General features: G+C 45.1%; 1 protein-coding gene across 1 annotated transcript; it reads right to left on the bottom strand.

The window, feature by feature from the left end:
- Positions 1-721: 721 nt before the first annotated feature.
- Positions 722-6,768, bottom strand: LOC311150369 (death effector domain-containing protein-like). Its single transcript, XM_084187803.1, has 5 exons — positions 6,642-6,768; positions 3,557-4,198; positions 3,182-3,283; positions 1,774-1,911; positions 722-1,484 (listed from the first exon to the last, which is right to left on the bottom strand). Exons 2-5 carry the CDS (start codon positions 4,131-4,133, stop codon positions 1,054-1,056), a joined length of 1,248 nt encoding a protein of 415 aa, XP_084043929.1. The 5' UTR covers positions 4,134-4,198; positions 6,642-6,768; the 3' UTR covers positions 722-1,053.
- Between the last annotated feature and the right edge of the window lie 9,752 nt (positions 6,769-16,520).

Raw genomic sequence — 16,520 nt, 5'->3', positions numbered from 1 at the left:
TTACCAAACTTTGCATCTGCAATGTTCTGTGGAAATTGTTCAAACGAGTCCTTGTGCATAGAGTTGTATGGTTTGTTTAACTTTGCAATCATAGGTTTGTTTGACATACATTTTAAAGTGAAACATCGGAATCTCAGTGTCACTGTTTCCGTGGAATTGCCCTAGATACAGTATTTACTGAGCAAAATTATTTCAACATGACTTGCCATTTAATTAATATATATATATATATATATATATATATATATATATATATATATATATATATATATATATATATATATATATATATATATATATATCTGCATTCTATATGTTTTTGAATGTATGTTTGTGTTGCAATTTTCAAGCACTTCTGACACCACTCAGTAAGGTTTAAAAAAAATGTTATTCTCCTAAACTGTTGGTACCTTGATGTCAAATGAACAAATATTGTGAAGCATTCTTGTTGATTTGGTTCAACAAGAATGATTCACAATATTTGCTCATTTGACATCAAGGTACCAACAGTTTTGGAGAAGAAAAATCTGACTTATTTACTACCAAATAATTGTATGATGGTAATGTCTCTGGCTTACAATGATTCTGTCCTAGTCTGGCGATAAACAAAATGCAAAATGTCCCAACAGGGACTTGCCTGTTTATAGCCATGTGAAGTAATAGTCTACAAGGGGACATTTCATGAAAACTTTTTGGGAAAGAAATGTGTGATGCCAAAAGAAAATGTGAAATCTGATTTTATAGTCAACTAACATGTTACAATAGAAAATATTAGCATTGTCCCTTCAGCAGAAGAAACAAAATCTTCAACTTTCAAAACACTTCTCTTCTGTCTGTGTTCTACACATCTCCTGACTCACTTGCTTTTGCTCACTTTTATTTCACATTCCCTTTATATATGAAAGGGTAGGGCACCCAGCATTCTCCTTCATACTTCTTCCTGAAACAGAACAGCCTTTTCACTTTCCTTGCTCCTGTCCTCGCCATAAAGTCAATTTCTCTTATTTGGGACACGGGTGCCCCCTCTGCTAAAAGCAGCAGAAGCACGTGTTTCTAGGATGGAGTCTCTCTGCTCCCTCCGGGTGCGGCTGCAGCTCCAGCTGCAGACCCTGCCCCCAATCCTGTGACTAGGTTCCGGAGCAGCTTGCGGCGGCCGGCCTGATAGTCCTCCTCATCCACATTGACCAGCAGTTTAATGGCCTCATGGCCCACCGCCTGTTTGAGTGAGTCTGTGATGAAGACGCCCTTCAGGGCCTCCAGCAGGGAGCCGTTGATGTAGTCCCGCCAGAAAGCATCTAGGTAGGTGAGCTCCGAAAACTTGATGTCGCAGATGATGGAGCCCAGGTCCCGGGACTTGAGGATAGTGTTTGCCTGGTTGAACCGCTCAAACTGCCTCTCCAGAGCCTCCTGCTTGTTGGAGAAAACGTTTCCCTGAAGCGCTGATTCATGCTGGCAGTACTCAGCGCGCACTCGTAGGCGGATGTCTGCCGGGGTGTGGGGTGAATAGGGAAGAGCAAGGGGAGTAGTGACACAGAGGAAGAGGTGTGCCGTCCATTGCCATGGAAATTATACTGTCAATGAATCATGCCACAATCTTTAATTTTTAATCAGCGTCTGTATAATTTGGATGCAGATGCATGTGCTTTAGCCAACTCCTTTGTCATTCATTGTCATTAAATAACTGTCGAAAAGCAGATACAACCTCTGACAGCATAAAGTTAATTTAGAATTATTTTTTTAGTGCTTTCATGATAAACACTCAAATGCCCTTACCACAGGTTTGCTTCTCCCTGCAGTCCCCTGTGGCGTAGGCCCTCTTTCTTTTGCGGCTGGGTAATGGGGGGCCTGGCTTGGTGCGGGAAGGGCCCACCTGGTTCCCCGATGGAGAACAGCAGATCACTGGCTGGGGGCCTGTTAGTGGAGTGGGTGGGGAGTGCAAAGACATTTACAGATGTATTTATGTCACTCTATTTCCACCAACTCTATTAATTCCCCCAACACACACACATACACTGCATCACCAAAAGTATGTGGACACCTGCTCGTCGAACATCTCATTCCAAAATCATGGGCATTAATATGGAGTTGGTCCCCCCTTTGCTGTTGTAACAGCCTCCACTCTTATGGGAAGGCTTTCCATTAGATGTTGGAACATTGCTGCGGGGACTTGCTTCCATTCAGCAACAAGAGCATTAGTGAGGTCGTGCACTGATGTTGGGCGATTAGGCCTGGCTCGCAGTTGGTGTTCCAATTCATCCCAAAGGTGTTCTATGGGGTTGAGGTCAGGGTTCTGTGCAGGCCAGTCAAGTTCTTCCACACCGATCTCAACAAACCATTTCTGTATGGACCTCGCTTTGTGCACGGGGGCACTGTCATTCTGAAACCAGAAAGGGCCTTCCCCAAACTGTTGCCACAAAGTTGGAAGCACAGAATCATCTAGAATGTCATTGTATGCTGTAGCGTTAAGATTTCCCTTCACTGGAACTAAGGGGCCTTGCCCGAACCATGAAAAACATCCCCAGACCATTATTCCTCCTCCACCAAACTGTACAGTTGGCACTATGCATTGAGGCAGGTAGCGTTCTCCCGGCATCCGCCAAACCCAGATTTGTCCGTCGGAATGCCAGATGGTGAAGCGTCACTCCAGAGAACGCGTTTCCACTGCTCCAGAGTCCAATGGCGGCGAGCCACCATTCCAGCCGACGGCATTGCGCATGGTGTTCTTAGGCTTGTGTGCGGCTGTTCGGCCATGGAAACCCATTTCATGACGTTGCTTCCAGAGGCACTGTATTCCAACAGAAGCTAGACGATTTTTACGCGTTCTGTGAGCTTGTGTGGCCTACCACTTCGCGGCTGAGCCGTTGTTGCTCCTGGACGTTTCCACATCACAATAACCGCACTTGACCGGGGATGCACTAGCTGGGCAGAAATTTGACGAACTGACTTGTTGGAAAGGTGGCATCCAATGACGGTGCCACGTTGAAAGTCACTAAGCTCTTCAGTAAGGCCATTCTACTGCTAATGTTTGTCTATGGCGATTGCATGGCTGTGTGCTCGATTTTATGCACCTGTCAGCAACGGGTGTGGCTGAAATAGCAGAATCCACTAATTTGAAGGGGTGTCCACATACACTATATATACAAAAGTATGTAGCTGTGTACATGCAGAGCCACAGACTCACCTGTCCTTCTGTGGGGTGCAGCTTCCCTGCTCTCTCCTCCTCTAGGGGACACATAACGCACCGATGTCTCTTCCAGGTACTTATCCACTGGGTCTGGGCACACTGAAAAGCAAAGCACATGAATGCTTTTGGTTAGTGACTTAATATTTCAATTTAATGTAAACTGTCAATTATTAACTAAGGGACTAGAAAGTGTGTTTTCAAGATGATGGCGATTCGGAATAACATTTAGGAGATTGACAACATAACATTTTGCAGATTGGCAATCTAAGTTTCTCTGTCTTGACACCATTACATTTCGTTTGCTCTTTCATTTGTAATACATTTTCAGGGGGTCTGAAAAAGGCAAAGGCTGATAAGGAAACCACCACTCACCGGTCTGTCTCTTCCTGAGTGTGACGTAGGGGAGCAGGTCATGCCGTGTGATGATGCGGAGCAGCTGCAGGACGTGTCTGAAGTTGGTCTCATCACATCGCCCCTGGCGCTCCAGAGCCAGCAGGAAGTCCCGGCCACTCCTGATGCCTCCACGCTCATACTCGTCGATGACGTCCACGAACAGGAATGAGAGCACTCGCACGTCGCGGTGCGTGAGCTGGGCTCCCACTATGTCGAACATGCGGTGCAGCGAGTACAAGCCGTAAGCATTGTCTACGGCCTCCTCGGGCCAGGGTTCGAAGCGTCCCGACGAGAGCCTCCTTGAGGAGGCAGAGTTAGTGCAGGAGGCCAACGTGCCCCTATTCACTGCCACTCCGCTGGAGGTCCCCACCGACGAGGACCCCACACCACCCATCAGACCTCTGTGGGGGGCAAGGTGCCCCGCAGCACTACTCTGAGTAGAGTCCAGCTGGTTTGGATGAATGTGAGGCCTACCCTGGTGAGCTGACGAGTTCTGGGGGACGAGGAGAGGAGGGTTGACGTTTGCATTGGGGAGGGGATGCTGCTGTGAGGTCATCACTGTGTTAGGGGTGGACGATCCCAACAACTTCTGTGTCGCGTCTGAATACTTCCAATGCTTTCCTACAAAAAAAGGAGGGACAAAACACTATTCACTAGGGTGACAACATTTAAAATTTCCCACGGGGGGCCAGTATGAAAAATAAAAAAAATGATGTATGCACTCACTAACTGCAAGTCGCTCTGGATAAGAGCGTCTGCTAAAATGACTAAACCCCCCCCCCCCCCCAATGTGTAGTGCTAACTTTTTAGGTGCCAGGGAGCATTAAAACATTTAATGACTTCATCATAATTTCTCAAAGTTTGTACCGACAAATGTAGCTTATTGAATATAATTATACAATATGCATAAAAATGCATCCTTCAATTGCAACGCCTGCATATGCACAGAATTTATATTTTTAATAGGCTACCTTCAAACACCAAGTTAGGCATACCTAATTTCAAAATAGACCATGGTATGATCACTGTCAATCGTGAATGATAATTCTTCAGGTTTTACCAGTGAAATGTCAAAACTGTGTCTGCATGCTAATCATTTGATCTCAATCAGTTTCATGGGAATATGGATTTAGATCATCTTGAATTGCTGTTTCGTGAGTACATTAGAGCAGATGGTGTTAAACTATATAGGCTTCCATTAGTTTGTTGCAATCAATTAACAGTCTGCCTAGTAGCCGGCACTGTTGAGTTTTGTCCACATGAGGTGGTGTTTTTGGTGTAACAATAATGTTATTCTATGGTATAATATTTGGTTATGTTATGTAGAATACTAATTAATCATTATGTTATCCTCCAAGACTAATTCAGCTTTACTAAACCAGCACCATAGTGAGAAGTGGTGCGTTTCGGAAGCACTACACCCCTGCAGTCTGCTGCACTGAACGAGCAATTGAAGCTCACCTAGCCTACTCTTTGGCCTAGCGCAAAACAGCGTGGCTGTTTTAAGAAAATCTGGGAATATTTGGCCAAAGAAACATTTCTGGTTGGTCTCAGGGAATGTAAAACGGTTCGGAAAGGAGAATATTAAAACGGGACTGAGTGAAGTAGCTTCAAATATGTTGAATAAGCAACTAATGAGCATGGAGAGCCTCACACGTTTGACGAAATTACCTTATACATTTCAGTCTAATATGGCTGTAGCTCTTCATTAGAAGCACGGTTTGTGTAAGTAGTTAGACCTAACTGTCCTCTCCGAATTTAGCCCGAAAGGATTAGAGAAATATGATTGGTTGACATAGGCCTATGAAATTGGCCTACATTTCGTCTTGCACAGCGCAGAAAATCAGATATTAAATTACGACTGGAGAAGTGGTTCACATCACCAGTAGGCTTAGGCAACCACATCCTTACGAAATTTATATTTTCATAAACGCAAAGTGACACGTAGGAATGTCTGACTGGAAAACTCTTACCTTTACCTATGTTTGTCCTGTACAACTACAGTCCTTCGGCGGGGTGCTGAAATTCATACTTTTAATAACTTTTATCGAACGCAACCACCGAATTTGTCCTGGAATGCGCTTTTGCCAATTGAATATCAGTTTATGTAGTACGTGAGTCAAGGCCGCTACGTCTCTAGTTGAGCAAGACAAATTAGGAAAGAATCAATGGTTGTATTCCAGTGTTTGTCTAGTACCCCTGGGGGTACTTAAGACTCATGAGACCATAGGCTTATTGGTAAAACGCACACTTAAAGGGTACTCTGGGCAGAGCAAACTGTACTTGATGGTACAGTAAGCGAAAAAGGTTGGGAACCATTGTTGTATTCGATCAAAGTTTTTATTAAAAGTATGAATGTCAGCACCCCGCCGAAGGACTGCAGTTGTACAGGACAAACATATGTACATGTAAGCGTTTTCAGAATTTACATTTTTACAAGTATCGACTGATGGTGACTCAATGTTGTTAGCTAAAGTTATCAATACTCAACTCCGCCTCGAAGAGAACTAACTAAATTGAGGCGTTCATCAGCTAAGCTACAGTTCACTAATCACAACAGTCAGAAAGCTAACGTACTTTGTTGTAGACAGTAATGACCAGCTAGCTAACGTTAAAGTACTGACTAGCTAACGTTACCTACATGATGACATTGACGACTGTCGCTAACCCTAAATGACTAGCTAACCTTAGCTAGCTGACTAAACCACCCAGCTAACTGGCTAGCCACCTAGCTACAAATAAGCAGCTTGTTATTGTGAAAACGTAGCTAGCTAACGTTAACTACGTCAACTAGTTTCAATTTAGATAAACTAGTTAGTTAGCTAAACATTTCATTTACACACAACAAAATGCAACAAAAACGGTTGGTCACCATAAAATAAGACACCACCGGTAACTAACTAGTTTGTTCAAAAAAGCTAGTTAGCTAACAAGGACTAGGTCGCTTATGCTAGTTGCCTAACTTTAGCAAAGTAGCTATTGATGCTTACCTTAGCTACGTTACCTTGAGTTAATGCCTGGATTCAAAATAATTAAACTTGAAAGACCATAGGTAATTACTTACTTAACGTTTTTGGTTGAATGCTTAGCTCCTTCAAGATCAGAAAACACAGTTATTGTGGATAATTTCACACTCTTTCACGGGGCTAACAATTAGCATGCCCATTTTCGTTTCTCAGCTAAAATGAAAGAACATCCGGTACACTACACAGTAGGATTCACATCCGGGTTAAACAATGGTTTAGACACTGGTGATTTCCAATTCGTGCAGCGTTAGAATACTTGTAAACCAGACACTCTTTTCCTTCTTCGAAGTTCTCTCTCTTGAATTAATCTTTGATTTAAACACAGTTGGCTACTAAAAACACACACGTTTCTCTACATGAGATGGATTGTTTGTTTATGACAACAAAAACATAAACAGGATTAATGTGTTTGGGTTATGATAGGTGATTTGAAGCTCATTTACAAATTAGGGACAGGTCGACATTTACTGCGGGGGAGGGTTGGTTTATAATTGGCACGGGAGGGTATTGTATTTTTTCCCTGGTTTACGTTCACTCTTTTGCAGGTTTTACTATATCATTTGTTGCATCCTAGCCAAATTTCATCATCTGCTTGCATGTGCCTCCCCTATATCAAGCTGTTTTGGTACTTCCCTTATGCACCACGCTTTTCCTCCTGCTAACTTTCACTATACCACAGGTCAATATAGTCTACCAGTCTAACTGTCTATCCTGCCCTCTATCCACCATTCATAGTGACAATAGTGGTAGGTGGATCGTTTGTCCAGATCTGCAATAGGCTAACTAGCAATCATACCACATAAAAGCATTCAAAGCTGCATACATTTTCAATATGAATCCACAATAACAAATAGGAATAGCTGATAGGCAGCGGAAAGGCCAGGTGCATCATTGCGCATGAAAGAACAGTGAAGACATTAGACACGCAGCTCAAAAAGCTCCCCTATAATATCTTGTTTAGGGACAATACAATTATCCTACCTAGACTAGCCTACAACACCACAATGCAATGAATAATTGCATTATTATTTTCAAAGGAGTACAAAATTCTACTCTAGGCTGCAGTGAAAATGTCATGAATAACGACGCAAAAGCCCTGTGATTTGTGATTGTTTCATTCCATTTGGATCAGTTGTGGGTCTACTCTCGAAAGTTTATAAGGTCTAGAAAGGCACAGTGCCAGGCCAGTCTAGCAGTGTTTTTACTTCTGATACTGAGATGCGCTCTGCCTCCTCTCCAATCCGAGTGGCTATTCCTCGCGCATCTAGATGCTAACGCTTCAATATAGCAAAAATATTTGTCATTTAACTTTTTAAATGTATCAAAAGTCTGCGCACATTTGTCCAAAATATAATTCCAGCATCCTCAAAATGGCTTGACATTAACCAGGGTTCCATCCAACCTTTTTATGCGAGGAAAGTACATGTTGGATATAAAATGTCACAACATCATGGGAAAGCATGCAGTTTATTAGGCTAGATTAAATAAATTATGATGAACTTCACAGGGTGGTGAAAGTGCACGGTAATGAGCTTGATGCTCCTTTCAATAAATATCGAGGGTCTTATTCTGCTGACATGATGATTAATTAATATTAATATGCCATTTAACAGACACTTTTATCCAAAGCGACTTACAGTCATGCGTGCATACATTTTTTTTTTGTGTGTGTATGGGTGGTCCCGGGGATCGAACCCACTACCTTGGCGTTACAAGCGCCGTGCTCTACCAGCTGAGCTACAGAGGACCACATGATCGATGCTTGGCTGCCGTTTGACAAATAACAATTATCTTGCAGATACAGTGTGGGTTTAACCTACATGATGAGATTATTATGGACAAAAGTGACCATGATGAGATTATTATGGACAAAAGTGTCCATAATAATCTCATCATGTAGGTTATACCCACACTGTATCTGCGAGCAGTTGGCTCGAGCGCGCCAATACCAGAATGGGCACATTTGCTATACCTACACAACATTTTTTGTGACAAAACCATCAGTTCAAACCTAGAGTTGAAAATGTGATGGAAACCCATTTAACTTGTATTTTTTATTCAGTACATGGGAATTTAATTGCAAAAGTTATTTTTATGTGCACTACTTATTTACGCACAGACTTTTGTCCGCAACAAGTCATTTGATGGAAACACAACTCTCATGGGAAAATGTGCATATTATCTTTATGCAGATTTTAGAATATTCGCATGAAAATCTGTCACCATTGGATGGAAACCTAGCTATAGACACCCTAAAGACTCTGGCAAGTGCTCTAGTCCAGTGTCACTTTGATTATGCCTGCACATCATGGTTCACCAGCAGCCCCAAACATCTCAAGTATAGGCTACAGACCAGCCAAAACCAGCTTGTAAGAATTGTACTTAAACTCCCCCCTCACACTCATCTGCTGGTCGAACATTTTAAGCAGCTAGGCTGGCTATCTGTGGAAAAAAGAGTCGTATTAATTGAACTTGGTCTGGTCCACAGAATTATCATGGACTCAGCCCTTAGCTACCTATCCAATTTTACTGAACAAAAATATAAACGCAACATGCAACAATTTCAAAGATTTTACTGAGTTACAGTTCATAGAAGGAAATCAGTCAATTGAAATAAATAAATTAGGTCTGTTGGTCACAGATACCTTTAAAAAAAGGTAGGGGCGTGGATCAGAAAACAAGTCAGTATCTGGTGTGACCACCATTTCCCTCATGCAGCGCGACACATCTCCTTCACATAGAGTCGATCAGGCTGTTGATTGTGGCCTGTGGAATGTTGTCTCACTCCTCTTCAATGGCTGTGCGATATTGGCGGGAAATGGAACACGAAGTCGTTGATCCAGAGCATCCCAAACATGCTCAATGGGTGACATGTCTGGTGAATATGCAGGCCATGGAAGAACTGGAACATTTTCAGCTTACATGAATTGTGTACAGATCCTTGTGACATGGGGCCGTGCATTATCATGCTGAAACATGAGGTGATGGTGGCGGATGAATGGCACGACAATGGGCCTCAGGATCTCATCACGGTATCGCTGTGCATTCAAATTGCAATTGTGTTCGTTGTCCGTAGCTTATGCCTGCCCATACCATAACCCCAACTCCATCATGGGGCACTCTGTTCACAATGTTGACATCAGCAAACTACTCGCCCACATGACTCCATACACGTGGTTTGTGGTTGTAAGGCCGGTTGGACTTACTGCCAAATTCTTTAAAATGACGATGGAGGCGGCTTATGGTAGAGAAATGAACATTCCATTTTCTGGCAATAGCTCTGGTGGACATTGCTGCAGTTAGCATGCCAATTGCATGCACCCTCAAAACTTGAGACATCTGTGGCATTGTGTTGTGTGACAAAACTGCACATTTTAAAGTGGCCTTTTATTGTCCTCAGCACAAGGTGCACCTGTGTAATGTTCATGCTGTATAATCAGCTTCTTGATATGCCACACCTGTCAGGTGGATGGATTATCTTGGCAAAGGAGAAATGCTCACTAACAGGGATGTAAACAAATTTGTGTGCAACATTTTAGAGAAATAAGGTTTTGTGCATATGCAAAATCTCTGGGATCTTATATTTCAGCTCATGAAACATGGGACCAACACTTTACATGTTGCGTTTATATTTTTCTTCAGTGTATTTTTCATTTGTTAGAGCTGTCCACCAGCATAATACTAGAAACTCTAATATTCACTGTTTTATTTATAAGAGTCTATCTGGTAAGAACACATTTTAATATACTGGCGCTGTTGAGTGGAACAAACTAACACAGCAACCGAAAGCCATACCAACCATAACAACTTTTTAAAAGAATGGCAAAAGCTGGCTAATGTGTGAACAGTATAACCTTTTTTTTTGTCTGTATCTAGCTACAGTACCAGTCAAAAGTTTGGACACACCTACTCATTCTAGGGTTTTTCTTTATTTTGACTATTTTCTACATTGTAGAATAATAGTGAAGATATCAAAACTATAAAACAACACATATGGACTCATGTAGTAACCAAAAAAGTGTTAAACAAATCAAAATAGATTTTCTATTTGAGATTCTTCAAAGTAGCCACCCTTTGCCTTGATGACTGCTTTGCACACTCTTGGCATTCTCTCAACCAGCTTCATGAGGTAATCACATGGAATGCATTTCAAATAACAGGTGTGCCTTCTTAAAAGTTAATTTAGGGAATTTCTTTCCTTCTTAATGTGTTTGAGCCAATCAGTTCTGTTGTGACAAGGTAGGGGTGGTATACAGAAGATAGCTCTATTTGGTAAAAGACCAAGTCCATATTATGGCAAGAACAGCTCAAATAAGCAAAGCGGAACGACAGTCAATCATTGCTTTAAGACATGAAGGTCAGTCAATATGGAAAATTTCAAGAACTTTGAAAGTTTCTTCAAGTGCAGTCGCAAAAACCATCAAGCGCTATGATGAAACTGGCTCTCATGAGGACCGCCACAGGAAAGGAAGACCCAGAGTTACCTCTGCTGCAGAGGATACATTTATTAAAGTTAACTGCACCTCAGATTGCAGCCCAAAAAAATGCTTCACAGAGTTCAAGTAACAGACACATCTCAACATCAACTGTTCAGAGGAGACTGCGGGAATCAGGCCTTCATGGTCGAATTGCTGCAAAGAAACCACTACTAAAGGACACCAATAATAAGAAGAGACTTGCTTGGGCCAAGAAACACGAGAAATTGAAATTATACCAGTGGAAATCTGTCCTTTGGTCTGATGAGTCCAAATTTGAGATTTTCGGTTCCAAACGCCCTGTCTTTGTGAGGTGCAGAGTAAGTGAACGGACGATCTCCGCATGTATGGTGCCCACCGTGAAGCATGGAGGAGGAGGTGTGACGGTGTGGGGGTGCTTTGCTGGTGACACTGTCTGGGATTTATTTAGAATTCAAGGCACACTTAACCAGCATGGCTACCACAGCATTCTGCAGCTATATGCCATCCCATCTGGTTTGGGCTTAGTGGGACTATAATTTGTTTTTCAACAGGACAATGACCCAAAACACACCTCCAGGCTGTGTAAGGGCTATTTGACCAAGAAGGAAAGTGATGGAGTGCTACATCAGATGACCTGACCTCCACAATCACCCGACCTCAAACCAAATGAGTTAGACCGCAGAGTGAAGGAAAAGCAGCCAACAATTGCTCAGCATATGTGGGAACTCCTTCAAGACTGTTGGAAATGCATTCCTCATGGAGCTTGTTGAGAGAATGCCAAGAGTCTGCAAAACTGTCATCAAGGTAAAGGGTGGCTACTTTGAAGAATCTCAAATATAAAAATATATTTTGATTTGTTTAACACTTTTTTGGTTACTACATGATTATGTATGTGTTATTTCATAGTTTTGATGTCTTCACTATTATTCTACAATGTAGAAATAAAGAAAAACCCTTGAATGAGTAGGTGTGTCCAAACTTTCGACTGGTACTACATGTAATTGTAAAAAATAGGGACCACAATAGAAATAAGTCCCCGACTTTATTGTGCAATCCTGGTCACTTTAAAAAATCTTTGTACTGTGTGGGTATACAGTTGAATTCGGAAGTTTACATACACCTTAGCCAAATACATTTAAACTCAGTTTTTCACAATTCCTGACATTTAATCCTAGTACAAATTCCCTGTCTTAGGTCAGTTAGGATCACCACTTTATTTTAAGAATGTGAAATATCAGAATAATAGTAGAGAGAATTATTTCTTTCAGCTTTTATTTCTTTCATCACATTCCCAGTGGGTCAGAAGTTTACATGCTACCAAATACTAATTGAGTGTATTGCCTTTAAATGGTTTAACTTGGGTCAAACGTTTCGGGTAGCCTACCACAAGCTTCCCACAATAAGTTGGGTGAATTTTGGCCCATTCCTCCTGACAGAGCTGGTGTAACTGAGTCAGGTTTGTAGGCCTCCTTGCTCGCACACGCTTTTTCAGTTCTGCCCACACATTTTCTATAGGATTGAGGTCAGGGCTTTGTGATGGCCACTCCAATACCTTGACTTTGTTGTCCTTAAGCCATTTTGCCACAACTTTGGAAGTATGCTTGGGGTCATTGTCCATTTGGAAGACCCATTTGCTTCAATATATCCACATATTTTTCCTTCCTCATGATGCCATCTATTTTGTGAAGTGCACTGATGTCTTGAGATGTTGCTTCAATATATCCACATAATTTTCCTTCCTCATGATGCCATCTATTTTGTGAAGTGCACCAGTCCCTCCTGCAGCAAAGCACCCCCACAGCATGATTGTCACGGTTTCGGCCGAGGCTGCTCCTCCTCCTGGTTCGGGCAGGCTTCGGCGGTCGTCGTCCCCGGAGTACTAGCTGCCACCGATCTATGTTTCATGTTCGTTTGGTTTTGTCTTGATGTTGTACACCTGTGTCTTGTTAGTCCTCGTTAGTGTCCTATTTAGTTCTCGTTGTGTGTGTTTGTCTTTGTGTGTGATTGCTCTTCTGTTTCGTGTTGGAGCTACGTACTTCCCTCCAGTGTTTTGGAGAGGTTTTTCACACATTTTAGTGCGCCGTTTGATTGACGCCTGTGTGCGCCGTTATTTCGCCTTCTGGCTTATTGTGCTTATTTTATACGTGAATATTGCACTAAAGTCTTTTGGACTGAGCTTCTGCGTCCTGTGCTTGATTCATGCACCACACCCACCTTCAGCACCCCTTGACAGAATCACACACCAAAAATGGAATCAGCAGGATCTGCAGTTACGCCTGAGTCGCTCGAGGAGCATGTTCGCGGCCAAGATGACCAGATACGACAACTGGGGACCGCTCTACAGGACGTCATCAACACCCTGCACCGATGGGAGGCCAGCGGGGTACCCACACCTCCACCTACCCTGCCAATCCCATCGGCCGGTCCACCAGTCCCAGGTCCGGAACCCAGGGGGATTCGGCTCTCGCTCCCGAGGGCGTATGACGGAACAGCTGCCGGGTGTCTGGGGTTCCTCCTACAGGTGGAGCTCTACCTGGCCACTGTACACCCGGTGCCCTCGGGACACGAGAGCGTTTCCGCCCTCATCTCCTGTCTCACGGGCAAGGCGTTGGAGTGGGCTAACGCAGAGTGGAGGAAGATGGACGCCAACACCATCTCCTACGCTGAGTTCTCCCGCCGCTTCAAGGCCGTGTTCGACCATCCACCTGGGGGCGGGGGAGCGTCTAGTCCACCTGAGACAGGGGAGGAGGAGCGCACAGGCGTTTGCTCTAGAGTTCCGGACTCTAGCGGCGGACGCAGGGTGGAGTGAACGGGCCCTCATCGACCATTTTCGATGTAGCCTACGGGAGGACGTTCAACGTGAGTTGGCTTGCAGGGATACCCATCTCACCTTCGACCAGTTGGTCGATATGTCCATCCGTCTGGACACCCTGCTGGCCACCCGTGGATGTCCCGAGGGGGGTCCGTCCATTCCGCTCTCCGGCACCTCCGAGCCGAGCCCTATGGAGCTCGGGGGTGCCGGCGCTAGAGAAAGGAGGAGGAGGAGCCCGAGGGGGCCTTTCTCCTGCACCAAGTGCGGTCGTGGAGGGCACACTGCGGCCAGGTGCTGGGGAGGGTTCTCCGGGGGAGAAGGCAACAGGCCACGCACTGGGGGGGCCTCCCAGGTGAGTAGACGTCCCACTTACCCAGAGCTTTCTGTTGCGCACTTTTGTATACCTGTGTGTTTTCCACAGGTTGCACCTCATTCCCAGCATAAGGCGCTAGTAGATTCAGGCGCAGCTGGGAATTTTGTTGATCGGAAGTTTTGTTTAGATTTAGGGATCCCTCTCCTACCTGTTGACAAACCTTTTAACGTTCATGCCTTAGATAGCCGCCCGTTGGGGTCGGGGTTGATTAGGGAGATCACAGCACCATTTAGGATGTGTGCGCAGGGGGGTCATGAAGAGACTATACAGCTGTATCTGATCGACTCTCCTGCGTACCCAGTGGTGCTGGGAATTCCCTGGTTAAGCACCCATAACCCTGCTATTTCGTGGCAACAGAGGGCTCTCGATGGGTGGTCTGCTCAGTGCGAGGGGCGATGTCTGGGTGTTTCCGTGGGGGCGACGTCGGTGGAAAGTCCAAACCAAGTGCCCGCACTGCACATTCCGCCTGAATATGGGGATTTAGCTCTCGTGTTTAGTAAAACTAGGGCGACGCAGTTGCCTCCTCATAGACAGGGGAATTGTGCGATTGATCTCCAGGCAGGAGCAGCGCTCCCACGGAGCCACGTGTATCCTTTGTCTCAAGAGGAGAGAAAAGCTATGGAGACTTACATAGCCGAATCTTTGAGACAGGGATACATTCGGCCCTCCACTTCTCCCGCCTCCTCGAGTTTCTTTTTTGTGAAGAAGAAAGATGGAGGGTTGCGCCCGTGCATTGATTACCGTGGTCTCAATCAGATTACTGTGAAATACAGTTATCCACTCCCTCTGATTGCGACCATGACAGAGTCATTGCATGGAGCGCGGTTTTTCACAAAATTGGATCTCAGGAGCGCGTATAACTTGGTGCGCATTAGGGAGGGCAACGAATGGAAGACAGCGTTTAGTACCACGTCAGGTCATTTCGAATATCTCGTCATGCCATATGGGTTGATGAATGCTCCATCAGTCTTCCAATCCTTCGTAGATGACATTTTCCGGGATATGCAGGGACAAGGGGTGGTCGTGTACATTGATGACATTCTGGTGTACTCGTCTACCCGAGCCGAGCATATAACCCTGGTGCGTCGTGTATTGAGGAGGCTGTTGGAGCACGACCTATATGTCAAGGCAGAGAAATGTCTGTTTTTCCAGGAGTCGGTCTCCTTTTTGGGTTATCGGTTGTCCGCGTCAGGGGTGAGAATGGAGGTGGATCGTGTGTCCGCTGTGCGTAATTGGCAAACTCCAACCACTGTAAAAGAGGTGCAGCAGTTCTTGGGCTTTGCGAATTACTACCGGAGGTTTATCCGGGGTTTTGGACAGGTGGCAGCTCCCATCACGTCCCTTCTGAAAGGGGGTCCGGTGCGCCTGCAGTGGTCAGCTGATGCGGACAGGGCCTTTAGGAGACTGAAGGACCTGTTTACGTCGGCTCCGGTGCTGGCGCATCCGGATCCCGCATTACCCTTTCAGGTTGAGGTAGACGCGTCTGAGGCTGGTATAGGGGCCGTTCTCTCTCAACGGTCCGGCACGCCACCTAAACTCCGCCCCTGTGCTTTTTACTCAAAAAAGCTCAGCCCGGCGGAGCGTAACTATGACGTTGGGGACAGGGAGCTGTTAGCTGTAGTTCAAGCCCTTAAGGTGTGGAGGCATTGGCTTGAGGGGGCTCAACACCCTTTCCTCATTTTGACTGACCATCGGAACCTGGAGTACATCCGGGCAGCGAGGAGACTGAACCCTCGCCAGGCTCGATGGAGTATGTTTCTCACCAGGTTCGTATTTAAAATCACGTACATCCCTGGGTCCCAGAATGGTAAGGCAGATGCGCTGTCCCGGCGGTATGACACGGAGGAGAGGTCCGTTGAGCCTACTCCCATACAACCGGAGTCTTGCCTTGTGGCACCGGTGGTGTGGGAGGTCGATGCCGAGATCGAGCGAGCGTTGCGTACCGACCCCAGCCCTCCACAGTGTCCTGAGGGTCGGAAGTACGTTCCGCTCGAGATTCGGGATCGACTCATTTACTGGGCTCACCCGTCACCCTCCTCTGGACATCTGGGTATTGGCCGGACAGTGCATTGCCTTAGCACTAAATACTGGTGGCCCACTTTGGCTAGGGATGTGAGGGTTTATGTCTCCTCCTGCTCGGTGTGCGCCCAGTGTAAGGCACCCCGACATCTGCCCAGGGGTAAGTTACAACCCCATGCCCGTTCCACAACGACCATGGTCCCACCTCTCGGTGGATTTTGTGACAGACCTTCCCCTCTCTCAGGGGAATACCACC

The sequence above is a fragment of the Coregonus lavaretus genome (genome assembly GCF_964263955.1).
Source record: "Coregonus lavaretus genome assembly, chromosome: 22".
In the NCBI taxonomy this organism is placed as follows: domain Eukaryota; kingdom Metazoa; phylum Chordata; class Actinopteri; order Salmoniformes; family Salmonidae; genus Coregonus; species Coregonus lavaretus.
The sequence above is the reverse complement of the archived record's forward strand: the minus strand, read 5'-3'. Positions and strand labels throughout refer to the sequence as shown.